The 12,814-nt window shown below is 39.7% G+C and overlaps 1 protein-coding gene across 1 annotated transcript in view; it reads right to left on the bottom strand.

Moving 5' to 3' along the window:
* tdrd9 (tudor domain containing 9) overlaps positions 1-12,814 on the bottom strand; it is a 36,895-nt gene that overhangs the window by 14,685 nt on the left and 9,396 nt on the right. The window contains exons 2-9 of the mRNA XM_034221950.1: positions 6,277-6,359; positions 6,085-6,152; positions 5,479-5,700; positions 4,506-4,628; positions 3,850-3,930; positions 3,603-3,767; positions 3,404-3,510; positions 3,201-3,320 (exon numbers count right to left, since the gene is read on the bottom strand). Coding sequence (XP_034077841.1) covers positions 3,201-3,320; positions 3,404-3,510; positions 3,603-3,767; positions 3,850-3,930; positions 4,506-4,628; positions 5,479-5,700; positions 6,085-6,152; positions 6,277-6,359 — 969 coding nt within the window. The remainder of the gene's footprint in view (positions 1-3,200; positions 3,321-3,403; positions 3,511-3,602; positions 3,768-3,849; positions 3,931-4,505; positions 4,629-5,478; positions 5,701-6,084; positions 6,153-6,276; positions 6,360-12,814) is intronic.

The raw sequence follows: 12,814 nt of genomic DNA, 5'->3' as shown, positions 1-12,814 counted from the left end.
GCGGAGGTCAACTGCGGCAAATTCAAAACTCGTCAAATTCGTTGCTATTCCAACATCTTTTGATATGGGTTCCAATGGACAATTTTGGTAATTACTATACGTATTAGCATAACAGATCATGCACAGGCGCACACTTCACGGGGTCTTTAAACTGCACTGTAACTTTTATCCATGTATTTTTTCTTTTAATGTTTATTTTATTAGCTTTTCTTTTTAATGACTGATTTTAAATGCCATTTTCTTAATGTCTTTCGTTTTTTGTAAAGCACTTTGAATTGCCTTGTGTTGAAAGGTGCTATATAAATAAACTTGCCTTGCGCTCCCAAAAGGGGAGGGACCTGAAAGGACAGCTAAATGCACAGCAGTCCATTTTCACCAGGCCCAACAACAAGAGCAAGGCTGCTACCATAGCATCTTATCGTGTCAGTCATGTTCTTGCGAAACACATGAAGTCTTTCAAAGACGGCGAAGTTGTGAAAGAAGCATTCATGGAGGCTGCCGACGTGCTTTTGGGGGACAGTAAAAATAACAGTAGCATTTCAACAGGTTTTTGATATAATAAAAACTCAAGTTAAATACCGTTATTAATCAGCTGTAAGTTTTAGTTTGTTTGAATTTATTCATTATAATTATTGTACAAAATGGTATAAGAATGCAAACATTAAGATCTGTTCTGCTTAAATTGATTATAGTCTATTATCAATTCAGGTTAAGAAACTAGTGTTGCTTGCATCCTATTTTAAAGGCATTTCTTTTTATACTCTAATAAAATGCAACAAAAAATGGGTTTGATTCTATTAATTTTGTCTTTTTTATTGCACTGTTGCAGCAGATTCCTGAGTAGCTTCAGATCTGAGTTGTCTTATTAGTAAGCCTAATTTATACTTTTGTAGCAACACTATTTGTATATAATGGCAAAGAAAGGGTTCAGAGTCTTTTCTTTTTTTCCTGTGTCATATGTGGCAGCACTGCCACAAGTTCCTCTTCAGAGAGGGTCTTCAGTACAGGTGGCAATATTGTCACCTGCCTGCGCTCATCTCTGAAACCAGACCATGTAAACAGGCTGGTGTTTCTTGCAAAAAATCTTTAAGAGATGACATGAGCAGCCCTACCAGCATTTGCCATGGTGGCCAAAACATTTTTATTTGGTCTTAAATTGTAGTTCAACATTTATCTCCTGTTATTTCCAGCCTTCAACGTTTAACTGAGTGGAATATGTTGAATATGTTTTACCAAAATGTTGGCTATGTTAAGGAGTTTTCAGTAGGTTGTGACAACATATTTGATTTAACTTATTTTGGTCCAATTTATTTTTTATTTAGTATGGTTTTGGAAGTGCGCTCCAACATATTTGTTGATCTTGTTTATTGGTAAAATATTATTTGTTTTAAAGTTCAATAAATGGTGGAATAATCGTCAAAATAATCGTGATATCAATTATTGACCCAAATAATCGTGATTATGATTTTTGCCATAATCGCACAGCCCTACTTCACAGACATGTTTTGTATAGGTATGGCCCTACAATATATTTTTCCAAAATAGCATAATAGGTCCTTTAAGTATTTCAATGTTTAGCTTCTTAGTACTTCTACTCCACTACAGATCAGAGGTAAATGGTGTACTTTTACTCCACTACATGTATTTACTACATTTAGTTACTTTGCAGATCTGGATTAATGATGTGAAATATAATCAAGTCTAAAATCAGACTTTAGTTCCACCTGGAATAAATTCACAAGCTACCCTGCAGTATACAAAGTCATTCAAACTAGCTGCACCTTTACCAGCTTTGATAACACATTAATGATCAATCATTATAACAGGGTATATGCAGGAATCCTGAAGTCAAATGTAATACCTTTTAAGACCTTTTTTAAGACCCTTTCCATACATTTTAAGACCTCATCGCAACTTCGAGTTCTAACCGGTTACATTGGCGACACACTTTACCTCACATTTACTATATTGATTGTAAGATAGCACAACTAAACAGAGTGCAGACAGACTACTGAAGCCTCCTCTCCACATGAACTTCAACCTCTCTGTGAAGGTAAGGTTTAATGCAGTATGCTGCTTTGTTGCTTCTGTACTCTGTGCTCTTTCATTCCAGTAAAACTCCTCAGAAACCATTAGAAACCAGTATTTGACCAATAAACAAAACAATTGACAAAACTTTGAACTATGAAATATATTAAACTTTGGTGAGCCATATAGGAGCTCCCTCACAAATACCCAGGGGTTAAATTGGGCTGGGGCTGTCCGGGGCTAAGCCCGGCACATAGGACGATGCTCTGAGGTCATCACCCTCACACATTTGTCATATGTTTACAAAAAACGATATATATGTTAAGACTTTTCTCGTTCTTAATATAGACTATTTAGGGTCGATATGTGTTGACCTTACTTTAAAATAGCAGATCTCTGTGACCGGATAGTTTGGCTTAGACCCCGGCCCCACGAGGACGCATACAGTAAAACGCATACGCAAACGCAAAAATGTCTTCCGTTCACACGCATTCGATTAATTAACGTGTCCGTTCACACTAGACCGCTGGAAATGCTGGAAACGCTGTAGTACATATGCCAGGCCTGTAAGTGGCGCTTCTGCCGTCACAAAATACACCAAAAGCAGTGAAGAAGACCCCGGAGCATGGTTGTCATGGTTGCCCTTCTGTTTATTCTCCGCGGTGGACGGCGTGTTCTCCTGCTGTATATCTCTCAGGTAATCCACCAGCAGATATAAACTTTTCAGTTCACATCACGCTCTGCCGCTCCGACAGGGAGCTCTGCTCTGAACACCTGAACGGCCGTTCTAACAGCTGTTCACCAGCGGTCCAGTCTGTGCCACAGTGCCGCAGTGACTCCGGACCGCACACTTACTGTTAACGAACGCACCCGTAGGTAATGTAGCTGCTGAAGTTAGACCCTCGTGCGGAGCAGCAGAGTTCAGCCGACAGACAGGAAGACTCGAGCACACAGCTCGCGCTTCATTCCAATATATTAAAACATAACACCATGCGTGTCATGATGGCACATAACAGCTCGCAGCCGCAGATTACTTCGGGTCCCCCCCCCCATATCCCAACAATATTTTTATTGCAGATCTACACGAATCACACAAACTACCTATCCGAAAGGTGACAAGTTTGCATCCCTGTATTAGCTAAAGAGACAGATTAAACATAATCACAGCTCACCTTTTGTGGACCAGCTTGGCCAAGGCCTCCTGCATGTAGCTTATCTCACCTAAACCAGGGAGAAACACCAACACACTGCCCCGCTCTGAGGAAGTCATCTTCCCTTTGTTCTCTGCTGTGCTGCTCAAACAAACAAGATTTTTACTTTCTGTGTCTCCCGATTTTTTAAAGCTGTCAGGTGTGACAAAATATTATGGCTTTACCTGGAACCTTTGCCCTCCAACTCATCAAAGCTCTGGATGAGACTGATGGCAAGATTGTACATCTCCACTGAAATGTGAGGGTCATCCAGATTTGTCGACTCATTTACCTGATACAGAGACACACACAAAATTCTTCCATCAATTACACGCCGTCAATAATGATAACGCTAGCATCTGCAAACATTTCCCATCTTCCTACCCTGTATTGAAACAGTCGTTCAAGGTCATCCCGATAAAACTCCTCAATGACGTATGGTGCCCCCTCCACCTCAAACACGTAGGCCGGGTTCATTTTGCCACGAATTGGGGTGCCAAAGTAATCAGAAAACTGTTTGCAGTTAATGGTGGCTGACATGAGGATGATCTGAAAAAAGCACAGGGCCTATGATGGTTGAACAGTAAAAAAAGGACAGAAAGGGGGAATTTTAACTTGATCTTGAAATTACCTTGACATAACAAGAGTTGGAATGAAGGAGTTTTCTCAAAACCAGCAGGAGAAAGTCCATATCCTCAGTGCGCTCATGAACCTTGGGCAAAGGCAAAGTAGTTAAATGGCTCAATTTGCACCAAACTGTCAAGGATCAATGAATATATAATAGAACTAATGAAAATGAAACATAATATTGATGAAACCACAGCAGAACCAAAAACCATCAAAAGAACATTGAAAACTAAGGCACACTAAATAGAGAGGTAAACTTGAACTAAACATGGTACATCATGAGGGAATTGCATTTTTATCATTAACTAAAAACTAGAGTAACTGCTTGGAAAGGGTTGCGTGCCAAAAAGTCAAATTGAAGTGAACATCTATGTCTGTCCTAAATGTAATCACTTCATACTTTTATCCTATTAAATATATGTGTGAAAGTGTCATTAAGTGGTTTCTTGATTGATGGTGTTTTGTGAGGTCTTGGTGACCTCAATTTTTGGACACCCATTAGTTCATTAATTAGTTCAAACTTGAGCCCAAGGGAAGATTTGTGCAACATTTGAAGAAATCCTCTCACGGTGTTCCTGAGATAGTGCTTTTACTAGAATGGGAAAACCAAATTAAATAATGTGACAGAAGCATAATTACAAAAACAATATATTTAAGCACCTCGTCGACAAAGATGTGGGAGAACTCTGTGAGGCATTTGGCTGCAACCAGCTTTTGCAGCAGCACTCCTGTAGTCATGTAGATGAGCCGGGTGTGCTCAGTAGCCATCTTTTCCAGTCCAACCTGAAAAACAAATATAACAAATGTTATTTATAAAACTGTAAATCATTATGGATACTTGTATTGCATCATCAGAAAACATTAGCTCAGTGCAGTGAAATACCATCACCTTTTGGTGTTTTGTACAATGTTCATGCACTGTTGTAAACTACTGCTTGAGTAGAGGAACAGGAGAAGCCATAGTATGCTTCCTCTATAGTAGCTTAGGCTTCAACTTTTTCCATGATTTAAAAAATATACATCGACAATGCCATCATTTTGGTTGTTGTTGGAAAAATTACCAGTGAGTGTTACTCTGCGCATGAACTTTGGAAAATACTTTTTTTGTTTGCCAACAGAACTTTACATTCAGTGACTGCAGGACTTTTGCAAAAGGAAATAGGAAAAGGGAACATGGAAGATGTTTTTGATTAAAGCAAATAAGATATATTACTGAAGGACAATGAGACAAACATCTAAACAGCATCTTTTAAGTATGCAAGACCATCATGTTATATTATTTTGCATATCTGGAAAAGTATACCTCTTATTAACACTAAGTGTTAACAATGATCCAAAGTCTACAACAGTTATTAATAAACATGCTGTTTCAGAGCTCTGTATAACACAGCCAGACATCCTGGCAACAATGCAAAAAGGGCTGGTTAACATAAGCATTCTAAAACTCTCTTAGTTTTGAAAGAGGTCCAATGAGTGCTTTTGTTCAGGTATATAATCTGTTAAAATCGTTTCTTTTTTCACCTTTTTTTTTATTAAAACGGAATTTTAGTACGGGTGTTATGTAGAGGTTCATGTATGTATGGTGTATGGCACAGTTTAAGTTAATCTGATTTTGTTTAAAAGTTACACTAACCTGATATCCAACCAGACTACCCAGGGTACACTTCCGCTGTTTGGCTACCCATCGGGCAATACTGGTGGCACCAATCTTGCGTGGTTGGGTGACCACAATGTTGCAGGCAGAATTTCTGTTGTTGTAGTGGTCCAGAATGAACTGTGGCACCTGGGTGGTCTTGCCACTGCCTGTGGCTCCTCGTATGATCACCACAGAGTTGTTTTCTATGAGGGAAATCAGCTGGAAGCAAACACACACGCACATTTAAAAAACAAGTTGAAATGAAATTGTAGAGCAGATGGGTGTGCTAAGCTGATTAGTTACAGACAGTCAACCCTTTATAATTTGCATTAAGGAGACAAATGACAGCTTGAACGACACAGAAAAAACGTTTAAACGAGTGAATTTAAAGTTAGCTGTTCTGCAACATAAAATGACATTGAGTTCATCTTGACAAAACAGTAATAGCTCCAGTAAGTGCACCAATGTCCTGAGGACTTTAATTCATGTCAGTACACTCCCAACAGAACAAAAAGAGAAAATAATACAGGAGAACGAGAGTGTACTTTCAGGCCATCAGGCTATAGGGTTGTGGGTATGTGTTGTATGAATGGTACATTATACCTTCTGTCTGTTTTTGGTTATGGGCAAGCTTGGGCACTCGTAGCTGGCAAGTGGAGGAGTAGCCGTACCTAAGGATACAGAAGTGAGTTTGCAGCAAACAGAGTTAAACAGTTTAGGGCAAAACGCAGGTTCTTGTATATGTAGCAGTGAAAGAGAGTATGAAAAAAAAATCGAAGTAAGTTAAATACTTACCCGGTGCATATTCTGGTCTCTGGAGCCGGCCTCCATTAGAGTTTCCATTTTGCAGGCTGCCTTCATCAGGAACGTTTGATGGACTGAAACAAAAAATTAGAGAACACAAACATTGGTGCCGTGTTATGTCTGAATGTAATAATGTGTAGTAAGGGTGTAACGGTTCACAAACATTTCGGTTCGGTATGTACCTCGATTTCTAGGTCACAGTTCGGTACGTTTTTGGTACAGCAGAAAAAATTATCACAAAACATAAAATATTTGTTTTTTTTAAATTATTATTAAACTGTGAATAATGTATTCACTCAAATAAATACAAAATATAATCAAATAAACATTAAGGTGCAGCATTTCGATGAACTGAAATAATCTGTATTTTAACTTTACTCTACTAGTACTCACAAAACATAAACTATTAGTTTTGGGTTTTTAATTATTATTAAACTGAATATTCACTCAAATAAATACAAAATATAATAAAACATTAAGGTGCAGCATTTCGATGAACTGAAATAATCTGTATTTGAACTGTACTGTACTAGCACCTAAGCAGCCAGTTTGACATTATGACTTGCTTGTCATTGTATTTTCATGTTTTTTTAAAGAAAAATTAACTTGTCCACATTGCTTGCCGAAAGGGCAGATCTGCTGGCACTAACAATGGGCCCTTCTCACTTCGGTTAAATGGATTCCTTGCGTCCCTCACTTGCGTCGTTTCCCTGTGACTAGTCCCTCCCACCAGGGAAGCATGGAGAGATGCAAGGAAACCACGAGAAGCAGGGAAATTAGTTTTAAGAGCAATGGGACGTCCTTTCCTCCGGAGCGTCACGTGAAGCGACGTCCGTTTGTGATGACGCTGCACAGCTGATCGTCTGACAGCAGCTCTGTCACACACACCCCCGCCTCTGTTAGCACACATTTACTGACAAACATTTGTATCATCTGTTGTAGACCCAAATAAATAAAATAAAATAAGAACTAATTCTCAAAAAAGATAAACGCCATTCTTAAAATGTATAAACGAACATTAGTTGGATTAATATTGATTCGAGTGCACAAAATAAATAAAAATAATTGAGAGAAGAAAAAGAGATATGTTATCTATCAAAACCCAGTTAGATTAACATTCATTGGATTGCACACTTTGTTTGTTTGTTTGGATATGTAGCACATTAACATTTGAATAGCACTTAATGACTGATTGAATGGAAATGACAATAAATGAAAATGTAAAACGAAAAAAGCGATTATGAAAATGTTTCCAAAAAATGAATAAAATGATTTTTGACCACTTTGTTGTTCAGATATATCATATATTTGTAACTAAATGAAACATGAATTGAAACAAAACACAGTATAAACTAGGGCTGTAGCGGTACACTAATCTCACGATACGATACACGATATTCAGCTCACAATACGATATATATCACGATATTCAGCCAACGATTCGATATACTTATATCATTTTCTGAAAGATTTTAAAGGGACAGTGTGATTTTGGTGACATCTTGTGAGTGTTCCATTGACTTGGATTGAATTAATTCAACTGAAAACTGAAACCATCAATTATACAATATATGGCTCTGACAGAGAGTCTACAGCTTGCAATTGCTGGACAAAATGAATCAAAAGATGTGGTGAGAAAATTAGTTTCATTTATTGAAACTGTGCAAACTGTAGCTTACAAGCCTTTAAAACGTAAGTACATAAAGTGCAGTATCACAATGGACAATGGAGAATTAAAAGGTGCAGCAGGTGGCGGAACACGGGGGATTTGAATGGGACTTGTTAGAAATTAAAATCAATGTTTTGATGGCATAAAGTACCTTAAACATACCGTCAGTTTAAATGCTGTTTTATACTGAAAAACCAGAAGTTCTTGTGCACAACCAGTTGTTAAGCTTTTATTCTGAAAATCCTTCATCTCCGGTTAGCATTTAGCATGTGGCTAATATACCATTTACTATAGAGGTGAATTTAGTAGCGATATGACACGGAGTGTTGCACACCGAAACCTACTGATTTCAACACTACAACTATAGACGTCGAGATATTATTATTGCTGAATATTAAATGAAGGTATAGTTTATTTGAATACGTTTGTTTATAGACGTGGGTAGCATATGACAACATCCGGGACTACCGTAAATGATACCAGCCGTGAGGTATTTTTGCAGTATTGATTACAGCGTTTAAAATGTATTAAATGAAAAGTCATGAAAGAGATAAGGAGGAGAAAAGGCGTGTTTAGTTATATATTTAATGTACAATGTCTGAATCCTCTGTAATGCGCAACAACGAACATTGGAGACGTGGAGGGCCGGCCCCCAGCAGCGCCAACCGGCCCACAGGGAGGAGCCAGCAGAGGAGATATAACAGCTGGAGAGGTGGAGAGCTCTCTTCTTCCCTTCGCTCATGAGAGCCAGAACACAGCTGTTTTTCTGACTGAAGCATCTTCTGCTTGTAACATTACCGCGCTTTTTATTAATTAAAGTATACATTTGAATCTTCTCAGAGACTCAATTAGTCTCCTTTTAAAGCTTCTCTCCTGGACGCGAGAATAACGAACACAGTTATCAGACTTAATGTATCGATACACGCGGCTGAAATATCGATACTTTCTCGGAAAAATAAATATCGATATATATATATATATATCGCAGGATCGATTAAATTGCACAGCCCTAGTATAAACTGAGGAGTGACTCTCGTGAGGTTCATGTATTTTCTTCACTCCGCTGGGAAACTGCTCTCATGTCAAGAAGCATCAGATCAGTGCATGCACTGCATCGTCCAATCAGTGAGCGATAAACAGTAAGGGGGCGGGGCGAGTGTCTGAGGATTTCATCGAAGGATGGTCTGGTGGTTCCTCGGTTATAGCTACTCCATTATCGCTCCTCGCTCCTCACGTTCGGGTGATGCCTTTTCAAATGAGTATGCAAGTTTGATGTATTGCCAGCCGCGTAACCAATTTTAGTTGAACAATGCAGACAAACAGCTTTGGTTCGGTCAACCTGTCTTTGTCCGTCATCCTTGTACGCAACTGCAAAACCAAAATGTTCCCAAACCGGAGACTTCAATTATGCTGGAGGATTTTCGAGCTCAACTTTATCTGCGTTCGCCATTTCCTCAAATTACTGACTAAATTTGAACGCATCCCTGTGACCAGCTCTCATAGCATGCCTGTCGTCCAATGAAATGACTTGGTCGCTCTATGACGCGTTGAACCCAATGTGAGCAAATTACTCTGAATGCTGCGACGCAGCACCTGAGATTACTTCCAAAAAGTTGTTCACGTTTTCAATTTTTTACGTTTAACGTTATACTAGTTCAGTACACACGTGTACTAGGGCTGAACGATATACCGTGTCATGGCGATAACCGCGGTATGCGCGGTATTCACACCGCATGGACGTGCGGTTTTATTCATATTTTTTTTTAAATGCTGCCGCACTTTAGCACAGAATTCAAAATAAAGATACCCTTATTACTTATCGAAACTGCACATACAATATATCCGATTAAAGCTGAGACTCCACAGATTATTTAAGTATAGTATCCAAGCGATCCGATCTCGCAACAGGGGAAGCAAACACGGACATCACAACACGTACCTTTTACGGAGCTTTTACGGGAGATCGTCTCACCGTAGCTGTCAATCTGATCAAAAGACGTGTTCAATGGCATTACAACGAGAAACAACAAATCGGTTGATCCATAGGTTGATAATGTATCTGTGGCTTTGAAGCAATTGTTTATAATCCATAATTCCATTTTTATGTAAAAATCGAAGCACAACAGTTAGCTGCTAATGATAGCCACCAGAGTGTATGCAGCTTCCGGTTTTGGCTACGCGTCACTCTCACTCCTTATTTGGTAATGTGTGTGTGTTAGACTGCGCTGGACTGCCGCATAGCCAAGATCGGAAGCAGCAGCCACTCTAGTGGATACCATTAGCAGCTAACTTTTGCTCTGCGATATTTACATAAAAATTGAATTATGGATTATAAATTAAATCTTTTTTTTTATATATACAGAGACGTTAAAAACCTATGGATTAACCGATTCAGCCGCGTTTTTTCTTTCTCGTTTTAATGCCATTGAACACGTCTTTTGATCAGATTGACAGCTACGGTGAGACATCTCCCCTAGAAGCTACGTAAAGGTACGTGTTGTGATGTTTGTGTTTGCTTCCCCTGTCCGAGTTCAGATCACTCAGTGATGATATTACAGGGCTCGACATTAAGGACTGCCCGATGGCCCGGGGCCATCTAGAATTTAGCTCGGGCAATGAAGCCTCACCTGCTGGTTGCCCGATCGGGCAATCTATTATGCCAGTATCATGCAGCTCGCAGATCCAGTAATGAGTGACCCGACAGTAAAACTAAACATATCTATAACTAGTTCAGGTAGTTTGAGAGGTAATTAAAATAGCTATGTGTGATATTCTAACCTGAAGTGTGTGTTTTGTCCCCTCACCGCTGCATGTGATCATGCAGAGCTGCGTGTCGACTCGTCAGCAGCAGCTGAACTCTCTCTCCCGTCAGATTAGACTTCACTCGCGTTTATGTCCATATCGATCAGATCCAGCTAGTTCTAGCTAATGATATGACTACCTGCTTATCAAAAGACACCTACACAATAAGTGTCGCTATGCAACTGGGTGAGGCCACAAAGTATAGCGCAGCATTATGCATTTGTTTACATGCCCACCGGAATCCCGAGGCATTACCAACAGATCAACGCACAATCAACCCACACAGGACATCTCTTTCTCCACATTAAGTGTTAGACATTAGAATTGACTATTCATGTCTGTCACATACTCTTCTTGTCTGTCACATAAGTGGCGCAACTGAAGCGGTATTGGGCTAAAGGGAAATTATTTTGACCGGACATTTTGACCGAAGAGATTTAGATTTGCCGGCTAACGGGAACTCTGACGTCGCCATTTTGTGTGCTTCGCGGATGCGCTCGGCTCCTCTCGACTGCTGCTCGGTCAGCTTCCGGATGAGGGGGCATTCGTTCGACCAATTTACAGTAGATAACATTACAAACATTTTTAACAGGGGCCATAATAGTGTAAATAATGTTTGTTTTGGCAGTTATAACTGAATGTAATGTTTTCTACTTTTTTACATCTGGGAAGGCATTTGCCTTCATCAGATGGAAAGTGTCTTGACCAACAACTTAAGTATTTCTTATGCCATGCAAGCGAGCAAACACAAACAAGAACAAACAAACAAGTGAAATGAAGAATACAATTGAAATTGTACAATACAATATTGTGGTGGTTCATCTTATAATTCAGTCTAGAGAATGCACCAGACAGCATCTAAGACCTGCACAAATCTAAATGTTCTAGGCGGAGGCCCCCCCAAACCCTTCGTGCGTCATTTCGTCCGCGCGCATTTTTCAGGGCAATCTCTATTGGGCTCAGGGCCATCTGTAAATTAGCTTAGATAGCCCATAGGGCCATCTCCCAAAATCCTTAATGTCATGCACTGTATTATATACCTAAATAATCTGTGGAACCTCAGCTTTAATCGGATATCTTGTAAATGCAGCTACGATAAGTAATAATAAGGGTACTTTTATCTTGAGTTCTGTGCCAAAGTGCGTTAGCATTTTTCACTCAGGGGTCATTTAGATGCTTCTTATGAGACTTGTGTTTTGTTTTGGTAAAAATGGTTTGTATCGTCAGTTAGCTGAGATTATTTCCGTTAATCTGGTATAACACATTAATAGGTTCTTAAATATTACGATCCCCTGAGACTAGGGATGCACCGAATATTCGGCCACCGAAAATTATCGGCCGAAAATGGTTAAAAATGCCCTTTCGGCCGAAAGGGTTTTAGCACCGAAAAAATATCACCGAATGTCAGAACAGGCTTACGTTGGTAACCTAACGTGTTGTTGTGATGACGTAATAAAGACGCGGCGACCATGCTCGCGGCTGGCTCACAGGGGGGGGGAACATTGACCTTTGTCATCGAGATTGCCCTGAGCCTTTAACAAATCGTATTAAATAATCTGATGACAGACTGTAAACAGAATAGCTGAAATGTTAACAAACTAAATAACTCAGTTACCTCTAATCATTAACCCATGTTTGTATAATGTAGTTAACTCCGTGTGTTGCTGCTAGCATTCATAACACCTGACGTGGAAACGTTACTCGTGGATGGGGCTACAGAGCTGCTAGAAAGACGGTCGAACCCGGTACATTCCTCAGTCTGCATGCGGTGCACTTTTGCTAAATGTTTAGACAAATTGCTCGTGCTTACATGCTAAACTCTTATTGCACTTATGGTAACAAGTATTCTCCACATCGAGACGGGTAAAGTTTAACCACACCTCGGAGCGCGTTCTCTCCGCCATCTCCGCAGTGCGCTCCGCTGCATGTAGCAGCTGCGTGTGTGTAAACTGCCCCGCACCCTCGCACACAGACGGGGGAGAGAGATCTCGTCTGATCGAAAATACATCATAAACGCATTTGTTGTCTTTGCATATTAGAAACGAGTTGGCGACACTA

Source organism: Gymnodraco acuticeps, unplaced genomic scaffold (genome assembly GCF_902827175.1).
Source record: "Gymnodraco acuticeps unplaced genomic scaffold, fGymAcu1.1, whole genome shotgun sequence".
Taxonomy (NCBI): Eukaryota; Metazoa; Chordata; class Actinopteri; order Perciformes; family Bathydraconidae; genus Gymnodraco; species Gymnodraco acuticeps.
The sequence above is the reverse complement of the archived record's forward strand: the minus strand, read 5'-3'. Positions and strand labels throughout refer to the sequence as shown.